The sequence below is a fragment of the Coregonus clupeaformis genome, unplaced genomic scaffold (assembly GCF_020615455.1).
Source record: "Coregonus clupeaformis isolate EN_2021a unplaced genomic scaffold, ASM2061545v1 scaf0708, whole genome shotgun sequence".
Lineage (NCBI taxonomy): Eukaryota > Metazoa > Chordata > Actinopteri > Salmoniformes > Salmonidae > Coregonus > Coregonus clupeaformis.
In genome coordinates this window covers 205,613-223,534 of record NW_025534163.1, presented here as the reverse complement: position 1 = coordinate 223,534, position 17,922 = coordinate 205,613, and the positions used below count along the sequence as shown (strand labels likewise).

General features: G+C 43.1%; 1 protein-coding gene across 2 annotated transcripts in view; it reads left to right on the top strand.

Moving 5' to 3' along the window:
• Nucleotides 1-17,922, top strand: part of LOC121545198 (partitioning defective 3 homolog B) — a 219,767-nt gene that overhangs the window by 9,935 nt on the left and 191,910 nt on the right. For both annotated transcript variants that reach the window (XM_041855667.2, XM_041855666.2), the window contains exon 2: nt 10,323-10,427. In XM_041855667.2, the coding sequence (XP_041711601.2) occupies nt 10,323-10,427 (105 nt within the window). The remainder of the gene's footprint in view (nt 1-10,322; nt 10,428-17,922) is intronic.

Here is a 17,922-nt window from a genome sequence, read left to right as displayed (position 1 = left end):
AGCGTCCATCCATGTATACGGGTCAGAGAGTTTTTAGCTAGCTACATTTTCAGATATTATACTTTTCAAATTTGGTCAAAAAGCCAGCCGCACCAATGTGTCGGAGGAAACACCATTCAACTGACAATCAAGGTCAGCCTGCAGGTGCCTGGCCCGCCACAAGGAGTCGCTAGAGCACGATGACCCAAGTAAAGCCCGCCCGGCCAAACCCTCCCCTAACCTGTACAACGCTGGGCCAATTATGCGTCCGCCATATGGGACTCCCGATCACAGCCGGTTATGATACAGCCCGGTAACGAACCCGGGTCTGTAGTGACGCCTCTAGCACTGCGATGCAGTGCGATAGACCCCTGCGCCACTCGGGAGGCCCCAGATTACGTTATGTTAATGATCTGTGTAGTAATATTATTCCTATCTCAGAGCCATTTGCATTGCTAGTTATAGCCTAATGATAGCTAGCTAGCTAACATTGCACCTGGTTGGTTAGCTTCCTGCAGACTCATGCAGGGTAGTAATGTTATGAGTTGGGATGATGGTTAATTGTTTAGCTAGCTAGCTAGCTACATATCTAAACAAAATACTCCACTATGCAAGGAACCATTTCACTGTTCCTTTTACACCTTCTGTATCCTGTGCATGTGACAAATAAACTTGGATCACACTCACAACCATAAGTTATTTTCTGTAATTGGCTAGCCATTAACTTGTAAATAATGATCTTGTTGTGAGTTTATTTTCCTGCAATAATGAATACAAATGAGCCTTGAAATCTTTGGTATTTTAGTACATGGCCTCACATGTGAATCCTTAAAGAGATGGGTGGGGCTAAGGCTTAAGAGGGTGTGAACGATGTTGAATGGATGTAGACAAAGAAGAGCTCTCCAGTAGGTTTACCAAAACATTCAAGGGTCATTTTCTCAAAAGTTGGGTTACAAGTTTATCAGCTTTCAAAGCAGAATTACTTACCCATTGTTCCTCAACTGTAGTGTATGATATACAATTTTCTAGCTCTGAGTCTCTACTTTTATACAATGTAAAAAACACTTTCACATTTTGCTACATAAGATCGAGCCGGTCAGTCAAATATGAACTGTAACTTAGTAAAATCTTTGAAATTGTTGCATGTTGCGTTTATATTTTTGTTCAGTGTGGTACTGAAAGCATAAGCTACAGCTACCTAGCACTGCAGTGCATAAAATGTGGTGATTAGCTGACTCAAAGAGAGAAAGTCAATAGTTGAACACCTTTAAACAAATTAAGTTCTTAAAAAATTAAGGAGATGCGAGAGAGCGCTAGCTATATTTGGTTGTATGTTTTTTTTTTTTTCACTTAGTCAACTATGCATTTGCTAGCTATGACATAACAACAATGTAGGCTTTGTGTAGTGTTTAGCTGTCATGATATGAAGGTTTGGCTTGGAAAGGTTTTTTCGCCAGGTCACAGACAGCTGATCTGTTGTGCACTGAAGTCCTCAAGCGAAGGGAAAAGGTGAGAGGAGGAGAGCGCGTAGATAGTTGCGAGAAGGAATTATATACAGTGCCAGTCAAAAGTTTGGACACACCTACTCATTCAAGGGTTTTACTTTATTTTTACATTGTAGAATAATAGTGAAGACATCAAAACTATGAAATAACACATATGGAATCATGTAGTAACCAAAAATAAATAGCCACCCTTTGCCTTTGACAGCTTTGCACACTCTTGGCATTCTCTCAACCAGCTTCATGAGGTTGTCACCTGTATGCATTTCAATTAACAGGTGTGCCTTGTTAATTTGTGGAATTTCTTTCCTTAATGTGTTTGAGCCAATCGGTTGTGTTGTGACAAGGTAGGGGTGGTATACAGAAGATGGCCCTATTTGGTAAAAGACCAAGTCCATATTATGGCAAGAACAGCTCAAATAAGCAAAGAGAAACGACAGTTCATCATTACAGTGTCAGTCAATTCGGAACATTTCAAGAACTTTGAAAGTTTCTTCAAGTGCAGTCGCAAAAACCATCAAGTGCAATGATGAAACTGGCTCTCATGAGGACAGCCACAGAAAAGGAAGACCCAAAGTTACCTCTGCTGCAGAGGATAAGTTCATTAGAGATACCAGCCTCAGAAATCGGCAATTAACTGCACCTTAGATTGCAGCCCAAATAAATGCTTCACAGATTTCAAGTAACAGACACTAAAGAGACCTTTCTACTGACTCTGAAAAACACCAAAAGAAAGATGCCCAGGGTCCCTGCTCATCTGCGTGAACGTGCCTTAGGCATGCTGCAAGGAGGAATGAGGACTGCAGATGTGGCCAGGGCAATAAATTGATATGTCCGTACTGTGAGACGCCTAAGACAGCGCTACAGGGAGACAGGACGGACAGCTGATTGTCCTCGCAGTGGCAGACCACGTGTAACAACACCTGCACAGGATCTGTACATCCGAACATCACACTTGCGGGACAGGTAGAGGATGGTAACAACAACTGCCCGAGTTACACCAGGTATGCACAATCCCTCCATCAGTGCTCAGACTGTCCGCAATAGGCTGAGAGAGGCTGGACTGAGGGCTTGTAGACCGGTTGTAAGGCAGGTCCTCACCAGACATAACCGGCAACAACATTGCCTATGGGCACAAACCCACCGTCGCTGGACCAGACAGGACTGGCAAAAAGTGCTCTTCACTGACGAGTCGCGGTTTTGTCTCACCAGGGGTGATTGTCGAAGGAATGAGCGTTACACCGAGGTCTGTACTCTGGAGCGGGATCGATTTGGAGGTGGCGGTTCCGTCATGGTCTGGGGCGGTGTGTCACAGCATCATCGGACTGAGCTTGTTGTCATTGGAGGCAATCTCAACACTGTGCTTTACAGGGAAGACATCCTCCTCCCTCATGTGGTACCCTTCCTGCAGGCTCATCCTGACATGATCCTCCAGCATGACAATGCCACCAGCCATACTGCTCGTTCTGTGCGTGATTTCCTGCAAGACAGGAATGTCAGTGTTCTGCCATGGCCAGCGAATAGCCCGGATCCAATCCCATTGAGCACGTCTGGGACCTGTTGGATCGGAGGGTGAGGGCTAGGGCCATTCCCCCCAGAAATGTCTGGGAACTTGCAGGTGCCTTGGTGGAAGAGGGGGGTGACATCTCACAGCAAGAACTGGCAAATCTGGTGCAATCCATGAGGAGGAGATGCACTGCAGTACTTAATGCAGCTGGTGGCCACACCAGATACTGACTGTTACTTTTGATTTTGACCCCCCCTTTGTTCAGGGACACATTATTCCATTTCTGTGAGTCACATGTCTGTGGAACTTGTTCAGTTTATGTCTTAGTTGTTAAATCTTGTTATGTTCATACAAATATTTACACATGTTAAGTTTGCTGAAAAGAAAGGACGTTTCTTTTTTTGCTGCGTTTAGTTACGTGTTGACATCACGTGCCCCGCGTGTACCAAATTATTTGGCAATTATAATTTATTCGAAAAACACAGTTTCCATCATTTGTCGCAATTTTTGAAAGTTAAACTAAACACTCCACTCCTGTCGAATGGTTAAAAATGTTGTGGATCTCAAGAAAATGTCTTCTATATCTGCCATATCCATTACACTTTGCAATTTTTTGTAGAATAAACCAGTGTCAATGGACACCTGCATTGTGTTGACATTTGACAGCTTAGCATTTTCCTCACTCATACAGTTTTTGCTGTTTGAAAAGTGGGCTTCCAATGTCTTATACTGGTTTCTCACAAACTCACGCTTTCTCCAATACCCTTTTTACACTGTTGTGCCGATACTTCTATAACCAGTCTCACTGTATGTGTAGTAGCTAGAGCAAAGCACAACTTCCTATGCTGTTGTTCGTCTCCCTTCTAACAATACATTGAAGTGCTATATTCATTATGGTTCCCTTTCTGTTTTACTTCCTCTTACTCCATAGCTTTCTATTGGCTTGTTCATTCATGTTTTTTCTTCATTTATGCTAATCCCACACATTTCCCTGCAGCTGTGTAATTATGCGTTGCGAGGAATAAAGTGTGAAAAACCAGCACCCCGAATTTAGTGATGAAGCGCTTCGCTAATCGTTACGCGCTTCACCGCTCTCGAGATATCGCTTCAAATGGGCGACTTAGCAGTGTAATTTGCCGAAATGTACCCTCTGACTGTCACTGCTAGGCCTAATTATTTTATTGTGTTGACTGATCCCCCATTGCCACATTTCCCTTTGAAGGAGCCCCAAGAAATGTGAAAGTCCACGATACATGGGAATTATGGAGTTTGACAATAAGAACTTCAGACAGATTTTTCTGTCCTGCATTGTTTTTCAATGTACTCTCTTGAAGTGTCATAGAGTGAGACAGGATTAAGGCAAGAGAAGAATTCTCTCTTTTAAGAGCCTTGATATGTTTGGCAATAGAATCTACATACTAACCAGATTGGAGTATGCATACATCAAGAGAGCCAGCTAAAATACTGCCAATTAGGCTAATGCCTAATGCGTAGGGATATGCACAGAGTGATTTGAATGAAAAGTCAGGTGCAGTGTCTCTCCAGTGTTTCCCTTAATTCCTCTGTCACTGGGAGAGAGCCAATCAGCAGTCTCTGTTCCTGACAGTTGCCAGGTGAAGTTCCCCTGAGATGCACACACACGCACACCTGGGTCACATTAGCATTTTACCCACTAATGGTTAAGGTTAGGATTGGGGGAGGGGATGGTGATCCTAGATATGTACCTAAGGGAAACTTCACCCTCATACAACTGTGCCATGAACCTGCTCAGGCAGAAAAATGTGTGGGTTTTCCCACAGGTGAAACCTGTTTTTCAAGGGAGGTATTCGTGCTATGCCTGGAGACTAGATGGCCTACAGCTGGGTTCTTGTTTTGGTGTGCGTGTGTGTGTTTGAGTGAGAGAGAGGATCTGTGTAAGCCTAAATCTGTTTCTCTGCTCCTACTAGGTAACACTGACTACCCGTACACTTTTCACACAGTCTACTGTGATACCATAGGTATACATAAAGTGTATGAATCTGTGGGAGCCTGTGTCTGTTACTCTGCTCCCACTAGGTAACACTGACTACCCTTGACTACAGGTGTGTGTGTGTTGTTGAGCCAAACACACATAAAGCTTTTCTCAACTGGGCTATACATTTGAATATCTCTATATTTCTAAATGTTTCTATTTTGTAGCACTATCAAGTGTGGTTGTATCATTCTTGTACCCATACTGTACCACTCAAGGAAAAGAGATGCTGGCCCTATGTCTGGCATTGAGATTGCAGCTTGAATAACTATTTGTTTGGTAGTGTAAGCCTGATTTGGATGCAGCAGAGCAAGAGGCCCATTCATAACATGAACCCAGGCTAGCTCCACTAATTATCAACTAAAACACTGATACTATTAGTGCTAAACTGGGCATTTCCTGGGCCCAAGCCAAACTGCTCGTGGCCTAGTAGTTGCCTACACACTTGCTATTGTAAATAGCATTTATCGGTTAGCAGGAGAATCTGAGCAGGGTCAATCTTATTTGATTTGTGTTGGTCACTTATTCTCTGCGTAACATTAGCGGCTCTATTTTAACAAACCTAACGCAATGGTAAATGTAAGCGCAGGTGGTAGCGATATAGGTTCAGGGGTGTGTCAAATATTTTAGCTATTTTCACTATCACTATTATCGGCACACTTGCTGACGTTGGCGTGAAAGGGCTGGGTTTTGATGAATAAACAAGTTGTGGGTGTGTCAAGGCTTGGCCCCTCACTGGCCAATCAGAACGTGCTCCATGGCAAAATATGTGGTTGCTTCAGGTTGTGTATTTACGGTCTTTTATGTATTGCCTTGGAATCAACTCCAATTCCAATGTTAGTCCGGTATAGTTTGTTAAATAGCTTACAGAAATGAAATAACAACATGTAGACGCTATCCCATCTTTGCTAAATAGGTTAACTTGAACCAATTTGCAGTCCACGTTGTTCTAAGTAATTGCATGGCTTCAATAGCATTCACACTGATATAGGGGCTAGGCTTACTGTAAATGGCATTATGGCTGAACATGCCAAACATTGTCAATAAGCAAGATTACATACATTTTTTATAATGCCTAAAAAGAGAACAAATAATTCTAATCACATTCTAAACAAAAAAAAAATATTGTTTTAAATAGGCTATTTCACACTTACAGGCACCATCATTTCTCCCCATGGGCATATATTAAAACAATGCAGACTATGGAGGGATTTACACACATCCAAAATGGGATCTGCATGGCTAAAATAATGTTGCCCTGCCTACAATGCATAGGCATTGGTCTAAGGCCACTAGAGATCCTGGTTCGAATCCAGGCTCTGTCGCAGCCGGCCGCGACCGGGAGACCAATGGGCGGCGCACAATTGGTCCAGCGTCGTCCAAGGTAGGGGAGGGTTTGGCCGGCAGGGATGTGGGTTTATTTCCCACGGGGGGCCAGTATGAAAATAAAAATAAAATACCTGTATGCATTCACTAACTGTAAGTCGCTCTGGATAAGAGCGTCTGCTAAATGACTAAAATGTAAATGTAATAAAAAGGGAATGTCAGCTCATTGTTTTACTCCTCTCAAATTTGATATTTTAATGAAGCTTTGGTAATTAAGATGTATTTCTAAGTGGTCTCAGGAGCCAAGCCCTTTATTGACAGTCTTGACTACTTCGCGATTGCATTGGGCAGACAAAAAAAAACCTTCATATATTTCTAAATACGAAGTATACAGGCATCAAAAGCACGTTAGGCTACTCTTGTTCCATGTGAATATGGGCAGTGTGCATCACGGCTGAATAGGCTGCGTTTCCACTGTCAAAATGTATGCCATAACCAACTGCGTTACCGCTAAAACCAGCTTTTGGTTGGTCTTAAATATCACTATCAGCACTGCCTAAAATTAGCCCTTTGGATCATGTTTTTAAGGACAAACCTCAAATATTTCCACCCTGCCCATCTGAGCGCAAGCGAGCTGATATAAGACAGGTAAATTGCCAAACCTGCTGTTAGGGCTAGAAAATGCCAGAGCGCCAGTTTGTACATGCCGAAATCGCAAACTAACGTGCGTTTGACACTAGCGCCGCCTTAACGCCAGCCAAAAACTGAGCTCTACGGTGAGGGGAAAAAAGTATTTGATCCCCTGCTGATTTTGTACGTTTGCCCACTGACAAAGAAAAGATCAGTCTATAATTTTAATGTTAGGTTTATTTGAACAGTGAGAGACAGAATAACAACAACAAAATCCAGAAAACGCATGTCAAAAATGTTATAAATTGATTTGCATTTTAATGAGGGAAATTAGTATTTGACCCCCTCTCAATCAGAAAGATTTCTGGCTCCCAGGTGTCTTTTATACAGGTAACGAGCTGAGATTAGGAGCACACTCTTAAAGGGAGTGCTCCTAATCTCAGCTTGTTACCTGTATAAACGACACCTGTCCACAGAAGCAATCAATCAATCAGATTCCAAACTCTCCACCATGGCCAAGACCAAAGAGCTCTCCAAGGATGTCAGGGACAAGATTGTAGACCTACACAAGGCTGGAATGGGCTACAAGACCATCGACAAGCAACTTGGTGAGAAGGTGACAACAGTTGGTGCGATTATTCGCAAATGGAAGAAACACAAAAGAACTGTCAATCTCCCTCGGCCTGGGGCTCCATGCAAGATCTCACCTCGTGGAGTTGCAATGATCATGAGAACGGTGAGGAATCAGCCCAGAACTACATGGGAGGATCTTGTCAATGAGCTCAAGGCAGCTGGGACCATAGTCACCAAGAAAACAATTGGTAACACACTGCGCCGTGAAGGACTGAAATCCTGCAGCTCACGCAAGGTCCCCCTGCTCAAGAAAGCACATATACATGCCCGTCTGAAGTTTGCCAATGAACATCTGAATGATTCAGAGGAGAACTGGGTGAAAGTGTTGTGGTCAGATGAGACCAAAATGGAACTCTTTGACATCAACTCAACTCGCCGTGTTTGGAGGAGGAGGAATGCTGCCTATGACCCCAAGAACACCATCCCCACCGTCAAACATGGAGGTGGAAACATTATGCTTTGGGGGTGTTTTTCTGCTAAGGGGACAGGACAACTTCACCGCATCAAAGGGACGATGGACGGGGCCATGTACCGTCAAATCTTGGGGGAGAACCTCCTTCCCTCAGCCAGGGAATTGAAAATGAGTCGTGGATGGGTATTCCAGCATGAAAATGACCCAAAACACACGGCCAAGGCAACAAAGGAGTGGCTCAAGAAGAGGCACATTAAGGTCCTGGAGTGGCCTAGCCAGTCTCCAGACCTTAATCCCATAGAAAATCTGTGGAGGGAGCTGAAGGTTCGAGTTGCCAAACGTCAGGCTCGAAACCTTAATGACTTGGAGAAGATCTGCAAAGAGGAGTGGGACAAAATCCCTCCTGAGATGTGTGCAAACCTGGTGGCCAACCATAAGAAACGTCTGACCTCTGTGATTGCCAACAAGGGTTTTGCCACCAAGTACTAAGTCATGTTTTGCAGAGGGGTCAAATACTTATTTCCCTCATTTAAAATGCAAATCAATTCATAACATGATTGACATGTGTTTTTCTGGATTTTTTTGTTGTTATTCTGTCTCTCACTGTTCAAATAAACCTACCATTAAAATTATAGACTGATCATTTATTTGTCAGTGGGCAAACGTACAAAATCAGCAGGGGATCAAATACTTTAACACACTTCTCCAATTCTTGCTTTTTGTGCATGTGACCTGTTGGCCACAAAAAGGGGAAGCTAGTATTGCGTCACCTCCCGAGTGGCGCAGTGGTCTAAGGCACTGCATCGCAGTGCTAGCTGTGCCACTAGAGATCCTGGTTCGAATCCAGGCTCTGTCGTAGCCGGCTCTGTCGTAGTCGTCCAGGGTAGGGGAGGGAATGGCCGGCAGGGATGTAGCTCAGTTGGTAGAGCATGGTGTTTGCAACGCCAGGGTTGTGGGTTTGATTCCCACGGGGGGCCAGTATAAAAAATAATGTATGCACTCACTAACTGTAAGTCGCTCTGGATAAGAGCGTCTGCTAAATGACGTAAATGTAATTGTAAATGTAAATGTATTGTGTGGCCACCTCTGACAGTACTGCTGAACGATTAACCGAAAAGTTTATTTTTTGTTTTTAAAACAACTAATTGACCAATGTCGGTTTAATTATTTGAATTTCATTTCATTCAGGTTTTTTCTGTGAGCTCGATGCCCACATTGTTGAGTTTCTCTAGAGATAAATCAGATCAAGCCTAAATTGTGCGATGTAGTAGGGAGTTGTTTCCAACAGGCCAACATTCTACATAGTTTAGCTCAGAAAACGTAGTAATTAACTACAATGTCCATAATGCATTGCACTCATACTTGTCCGGTCTTTGTTTCTTTTACACCTGCTATTGATACGTAAAAGAGACAGAATGCGTGATCGAGAGGGATAGACTTGAAAATACATGATCTAAGTGATTGATGGTTGGTATTCAACATTCATATAAAAGTATGCCTTATTTACTTTGAAGAACTACTAAAATAGTGATTTTGTCAGACAGGATAGCCAGCAGCTCTATAGAATGAGATGAACTGATCCTTAAAAAGCACTAATCGCTCAGCACTACTGTTTAGTAAAATGGCACAGATTTCAGATTGTATTCTAAACAAAAGGTGTTGTTCTCTGTGACAATACCAGGAATATGGTTCATATGCGTTCTCAGACCTGTGTTGCCATAGTGACGCTTCAGGAATGTGCCCACCACTCTCACGGAGTGGGGGAACTAGAAATGCGTTCCCACACGCCCCCAGCACCACATACACAAACACAACTTCTGTAATTGGCTATTGTCATACATTTTGATCACGTGTTATGAAATAATAATGAGGCAAGAAAACAAAAACAAGACATACACAATATGTAAGCCCCTTCCCAACGATATTTCAGAATCTGTAAAGATAAAACCGTGTTCATCCATTTTGCACTTTATAACCCAGTTTTGTCTTATGAAGGTTTGAGGAAATTACACTTTTACTGCAGTCTACCATATTCATATTATCAGGTTGCAAAAGATACCATTTCAACAATAACTGCTTTTCAGAAAAGTGTAAATACAGGATATACCATTTAGCAGATGCTTTTATCCAAGGTGACTCAGTCATGCGTGCATACATTTTACGCATTGGTGGCCCCGAGAATTGAAACCACAATCTTGTCGTTGCAAGCGCCATGATCTACCAACTGAGCCATACAGGACCATTAAGTGTATTTTTATCCAATAACCACCCAGTCAGGTTCTTATCAGGCTAATGTCTCCATGTTTTCTGTATGCCAACCAGAATGGGGAGGACTTCCTGGTTCGGACCCACCACGTGGAGTACTGTGACGGGGGCATCTTGGACCTGGATGACCTGCTTACTGACCTGGTGGAAGACAGAGACAAGGTAAGGTCCAATGATGTCAACATAATATATACTGAACAAAAATATTAACGCAACAATTTCAACGAATTTACTGAATTACAGTTCATACAAGGAAATCGGTCAATTTAAATAAATAAATTAGGTCCTAATCTATGAATTTCACATGACTGGGCAGGGGCGCAGCCATGTGTGGACCTGGGAGGGCATAGGCCAACCCACTTGGGAGCAAGGCCCAGCTAATCAGAATTAGTTTTTCCCCACACAAGGGTGGCTGGTCTCAGACTATCCCGCAGTTGAAGAAGCCAGATATGGAGGTCTTGGGCTGGCGTGGTTACACGTGATCTGCGGTTGTGAGGCTTGTTGGACGTACTGCCAAATTCTCTAAAACGGCGTTGGAGGTGGCTTATGGTAGAGAAATGAACATTCAATTATCTGGCAACAGCTCTGGTGAACATTCCTGCAGTCAGCATGCCAATTGCATACTCCCTCAAAACTTGAGACATTTATGGCATTGTGTTGTGTGACAACTGCACATTCCTGGTCTCCCGAGTGGTGCAGTGGTCTAAGGCACTGCATCGCAGTGCTAGCTGTGCCACTAGAGATCCTGGTTCGAGCCGCGACCGGGAGACCCATGGGGCGGCGCACAATTGACCCAGCGTCGTCCAGGGTAGGGGAGGGAATGGCCGGCAGGGATGTAGCTCAGTTGGTAGAGCATGGCGTTTGCAACGCCAGGGTTGTGGGTTCGATTCCCACGGGGGGCCAGTATGAAAAAAAAAAAAAAAAAAAAATGTATGCACTCACTAACTGTAAGTCGCTCTGGATAAGAGCGTCTGCTAAATGACTAAAATGTAAATGTTTTAGAGTGGCCTTTTATTGTCCCCAGCACAAGGTGCACCTGTGTAATGATCATGCTGTTTAATCAGCTTCTTGATATGCCACACCTGTCAGGTGGATGGATTCTCTTGGCAAAGGACACATGCTCACTAACAGGGATGTAAACAAATTTGTGCATATGGAAAATGTCTGGGATCATTTATTTCTGCTCATGAAACATGGGACCAACACTTTACATGTTGCATTTATATTTTTGTTCAGTATACATCATGAATATGTGTACATTTGTACGTCTGGTGGGGCCTGTGTCTGGGTGAATAGGGGCAGGGTGAACTTGCCCCTAGACTCTGATCTTGGGTCAGTTTTGCATTTCCCCCACTAATGGTTAAGGTTAGGAGTGTGGAAGGGGAAGTTGATCCTAGATCTGTACCTAGGGGACACTTCACCCCGGAGCAGGTGAACAGAGGAGTACAACTAAGTGCCTGGTATTAACACAACACACATGTAACCTCTCACAGACGGGGTTGGTGAAAGTGGTGATGTCTCTCATTGCTGAAACACCTTTATCATGATTACCTCCACCTCTTTCAGTGTACATGTCATGAAGGGATGACAGCGAGATGCAGAAATGAATTACTGGCTTTCAAGCAGTGTTAAACAAGCCATACCATGTATGTACATACAGTAATGTGTGAACTGTGACTGTAGTGTGTGCTGAGGACTTGCTTATCTGGTCTGGCCTGTCTGATAGTGGTTGGTTGGTTAATGATGGATTGCATCATACATCTCACTGAGAGGCAGGGTTTAGTTATTATCACTTACAGTGTTTTGCAGTTAATCTTGTTCATGCTTTTTCTATTTCACTGAAACAACTGAACCATGAGGAAAAGGAAGTTCCTCAGATAGGGAACAATGGTTCAGTGTGAGATTCAGAGGAACTGAGATGGGGAACCATTATTAGTGTATCATGCCTTACCTGTGTGGTCACCTTCACCTGCTGTGTACGCATACGCACGCACCCACCCACACAAACTGCTCCACTTTCTAGGAAGAAAAATATACTGTATGGTTTTACATTTACTCCTAATTTGGAATTATACATTCGTAAGATGTGCTAATAACTGCTTGTAATCCATTTTCATAAAGCGGGAAGCAGAAGAGAATGATAAATTACCAACACTTACTCAGCAAGAATGGAATACCAAATGAAAATGAAATATTCATATTAATTCGGTGGTGGTGCTGTGTTCTGCATAACAATTTATGTTTAAACTTACTGGGCGAGTGTAACTCACTGTACTTGTCCTGTGCCTCCAGGACTGAAACTAAAAGTATAGTTAGTTCTGAACATTAAAGGGACAAAGGGGGTAAATAATAGATGCTTGAACTCGGTCGCTAACTTTGGAAAAACATCTGTGCTCTTTCTTTTGTGATATGCTCTGTGGTCGTTTTTATCGAGATGTTAAAGTTTCAAGATGTATTAGTTGTATGTTGGGGATGCACATGTTATACACCGTCCAACGGAACGCTTACTTGCAGGTTTCTTCTTGACAATGCAACAACAATAAGACATAATAAAAGATAAGAATACTAACATAAAGTAAATGTAAAAGTGAGGGGAATCGTGTTGAATCATTGTTTTACAAGCCTTTGTTTATGAGTGAGAGGAGGGTTGGGCGATATTACCGAATATCGGCAGAGCTTGGATGGCTTACTATAACATTCTCATGAGGACGATATTTAAAACAAAATGTGAAACTCTAAACATGCTGTTACTGTTGGTGTTACATATGCTTTTACTATTAGTACTAGAGGATATCCATGTGGAAGCCATGGTTAGCCTAGGTGATGACTTGAAAGCTTTCTGTGTGCTGTAACCTATTGACTCCTCATCACAACATTTTTCATTGAGGGTTGTTTGTGTTCTATTGTTTAGCACATTATAAGTGGGATAGCATAGCAAGCATGCACTTGCTTTAATGTTGAAAACACTCAAAGCCTTGTAGTCATTCTGCCAACAGTGTTGTCCCTTAGAGAAAAGCGTCTCAGAGTAGGAGTGCTGATCTAGGATCAGGTTCCTCATGTCCATGTAATCTTATTCATTATGATCTAAAAGACAAAACAGATCCTAGATCAGCACTCCTACTCTGAGGCGCCTTATGTAATTAAGAATATGTAATTAAGCTTGATTACATATTATTGCTTTCTGTGACCATGGATGTGTCCCAAATTGCACCCCATTTCCTATATAGTGCACTACTATCTACAAGCCATCAGACTGCTGAACACTTGAACTGACCACCTGTCTGATTCTCTGCACCTTAGCACACATGCACTCACTCTTGCACACAGACATACACATGTACACTGAGTGTACAAAACATTATGAACACCTTTCTAATATTGAGTTGCACCCCCTTTTGCCCTCAGAACAGCCTCAATTTGTTGGGCATGGACTCTACTTGGTGTCAAGTGTTCCACAGGGATGCTGGCCCATGTTGATTCCAATACTTCCCACAGTCATGTCAAGACTATTTTTGATACACACAGGAAACTGTTGAGTGTGAAAAACCCAACAACGTTGCAGTTCTTGACACTCAAACCGGTGCCATCTACTACCATACCGCGTTCAAAGGCACTTCAATCTTTTGTCTTGCCCATTCACCCTCTGAATGGCACACATACACAATCCATGTCTCAATTGTCTCAAGGCTTAGCAATCCTTCTTTAACCTGTCTCCTCCCCTTCATCAACACTGATTTGAAGTGTATTTAACAAGTGACATCAATAGGAGATCATAGCTTTCACCTGGATTCAGCTGGGAAATCTGTCATGGAAAACGCAGGTGTTCCTAATGTTTTGGACACTCAGTAGTACATTCATGCTCCACACGTATCACAACTGCTGCTACCAGACTCCTATTATACGGCTCAATTTAAACGCTTGCCCCCAATCCCCCGCCCTAACCAATATACGTGTAAATATTGGACTATTGGACTATAAATTGTGCCTTCCTGTATTATACTTATGCTAAAATCTTTTATATTCTGTTACCATTTACATTGTTCGTATTCTTGTAAGCATTTCGTTGGACGATGTACACTACCGGTCAAACGTTTTAGAACACCTACTCATTCAAGGGTTTTTCTTTATTTTTACTATTTTCTACATTGTAGAATAATAGTGAAGACATCAAAACTATGAAATAACACATACGGAGTCATGTAGTAACCAAAAGAGTGTGCAAAGCTGTCATCAAGGCAAAGGGTGGCTATTTGAAGAATCTCAAATATAAAATATATTTTGATTTGTTTAACACTTTTTTGGTTACTACATGATTCCATATGTGTTATTTCATAGTTTTGATGTCTTCACTATTATTCTACAATGTAGAAAATAGTAAAAATTAAGAAAAACCCTTGAATGAGTAGTATAATAGTAATCATTCTTCCCCCCCTTTACTACCACTGTCTTTTGTCTAAACTAACACCTGACTTATTTCACTTGCTAGCACTGACTTGTTTAAAGAAATGTACTTATTGTGATCGAGATGTAGTTGTCACTGATTGCACTGACTTTGCTCACAGCTGCTTGTTTGAAGAAGTGTACTTACCGTGATCAAGATGTGGTTGTCCCACTGGCTATCCTAAGTTGAATGCACCATTTTGTAAGTCGCTCTGGATAAGAGTGTCTGCTAAATGACTTAAATGTTAGGTGTTCTAAAACTTTTGGCCGGTAATGTATACCATGCATATCCAGTACATACGACTAATAAAACTTGAAAGTACTTTTGACAAAACCCTATGGGCCCTGGTCAAAAGTAGTGCTCTATAAAGGGAATAGAGTGCCATTTGGAACGCTCATCATGTCAATGGTTTGTTATTACTCCTTCCTGTGATGAAAAAAGTTATATCTTTAGCGCTTTTGTCCTCTCATTCCCAGCAGCACTCCCCTCTCCATCAATGATCTATGAGGCGTCCATTGTGAGATCGTCCACCGCACAGTATGTGTGCCGCGTTAGCCACGGATGTTAATGGTTCATAATGGGCGTCTATTTGTCTGCTAGCGTAGCGACTAGCGAGCCCTTTACATCCGAGACTCTCCTACCTGTGGAGCCGTGGGCGTTCAGGTTAGCATAGCGCTGTAAGTGTGTAGCATAGCTCCCGCTCCACTGGTGGTTGATGAGGGTGGAGATGAGGGGCAGGGGTGATTTGATTACACACACATGCCAGAGGCTCCATTAACCCCCCAGTCAGGAACACCGGCCAGGAATCTCCTCATGAATATTCAGGCCTGCCTGATGAATGATGAGGGGAATGCAGAAAGATGGAGGGAGGGAGGAGGGCGGCTGTATCTGTGGCCCCCTGGAGCACCAAGGGGCTGGGGCCACACCACAGAGGAGAGGAGGGAGCAACCAGCTCAGTCAATTAAATACTTACAGGTTTACCACCCATCCAACAATGTCCCACAGTTTATCTCAGTGTCTATAGTAACAGAGGCAGGGTCCAGGAGGCAGCTGGTGGGATAGGCTTTGGTGGTATCCATAAAGAATGACATTCTACATTCATTCTATTTCTATGGTGGTATTAAATCATGGCTATTGGTCTGGACTTGATAGTAGGGGGGCAGCCAGGTTAGTATGACGTGGTCACTGCCACTATGGTTAGTCATTAGAAAATATGGTATTGTGTTGCTTACTGTATCTAGTTAGGGCTGGGCAATATGGCCTAAAAAAATGTAAACTTATGTGCGATTCACAATATATATCTTGATTTATTTACATACACTGCATTTCAAACCGTCAGCAATAATCTAATGAATTCAGGGCTTGTGAACTTATACCTAGGGTAAATATAAGCCTTCCACAACCATAAGACCCACTAATAATTTAATTATTTTATAAAAATAGTAATAATCTTTGGCAATAATAACTCATCTGGCTTTCAAGTCTGTCTATGAAAATCCCCTTTTTTGTTACAACTGTAACTAGAACCATGCATAATGTACATTCACTAATAATGACTAACTTCTTGTAGCAGACATTAGGCTACAGACAATTAACACAGGTCTCATCAACAATCTCTCAAGCCCACGTGCTAGTGATTAGCCAGCTAATCTTTATAGTTCAAGTTGAGCCGACTTGGCTCTACACTACATGGCCAAAAGTATGTGAATAAATTAATGGATTCGGCTATTTCAGCCACACCTGTTGCTGACAGGTGTATAAAACCGAGCACACAGCCATGCAATCTCCATAGACAAACATTGGCAGTAGAATGGGACGTACTGAAGAGCTCAGTGACTTTCAATGTGGCATAGTCATAGGATGCCACCTTTCCAACAAGTCAGTTCGTCAAATTTCTGCCCTGCTAGAGCTGCCCCGCTCAACTGTAAGTGCTGTTATTGTGAGATAGAAACCTCTAGGAGCAACAACGGCTCAGCCGCGAAATGGTAGGCCACACAAGCTCACAGAACGGGACCGGCGAGTGTTGAAGCGCACAGCGCGTAAAAACTCACTACCGAGTTCTGCCTCTGGAAGCAACGTCAGCACAAGAACTGTTCGTTGGGAGCTTCATGAAATGGGTTTCCATGGCCGAGCAGCCACACACAAGCCTAAGATCACCATGCGCAATGCCAAGCGTCGGCTGGAGTGGTGTAAAACTCGCTGCCATTGGACTCTGGAGCAGTGGAAACGCGTTCTCTGGAGTGATGAATCACACTTCACCATCTGGCAGTCCGACGGAAGAATCTGGGTTTGGCGGATGCCAGGTGAATGCTACCTGCCCGAATGCATAGTGCCAACTGTAAAGGTTAGTTGAGGAGGAATAATTGTCTGGGGCTGTATTTCATGGTTCAGCCGACGCTAGGCCCCTTAGTTCCAGTGAAGGGAAATCTTAACGCTACAGCATACAATGACATTCCTGACGATTCTGTGCTTCCGACTTTGTGGCAACAGTTTGGGGAAAGCCCTTTCCTGTTTCAGCATGACAATGCCCCAGTGCACAAAGCGAGGTCCATACAGAAATGGTGTTGATCGGTGTGAAAGAACTTGACTGGCCTGCACAGAGCCCTGACCTCAACCCCATCAAACACCTTTGGAATGAATTGGAACACCGACTGCGAGCCAATCCTAATCGCCCAACATCAGTGCCCGACCTCACTAATGCTCTTGTGGCTGAATGGACGCAATTCCCCGCAGCAATGTTCCAACATCTAGTTGAAAGCCTTCCCAGAAGAGTGGAGGCTGTTAAAGTAGCAAAGGGGGGGACCAACTCCATATTAGTGCCCATGATTTTGGAATGAGATGTTCGAAGAGCAGGTGTCCACATACTTTGTAGTGTATTTGCTAGCTAACAAGGTTGAACAGTTGAATTGTTATGAACACACCCTTAGCGAGTTGAAACCGCTTGTCAGAGGAACTTGTGATCTCTCAACTTTGTTGGCGGGGGGAGGGGCTTGGTGTGTGTGTAAACCAAAGAGGAAGAGGCGACGCAATCGGTCCAAAATAAGGCCAATGCGTTTCTTTGGGCTTATTTTGAACCTAAGCTTGTTGCCTGCCTTCCCGCCTTTGGGACGACTTTCCCCATTGTTAGGGCGGAGACGTACATCTCGTCATTATGTACAGATCTCTGGTGTAAATGGGAAGGTGCACAGAGGAGCGAATAAGACAAGACCAAAAATA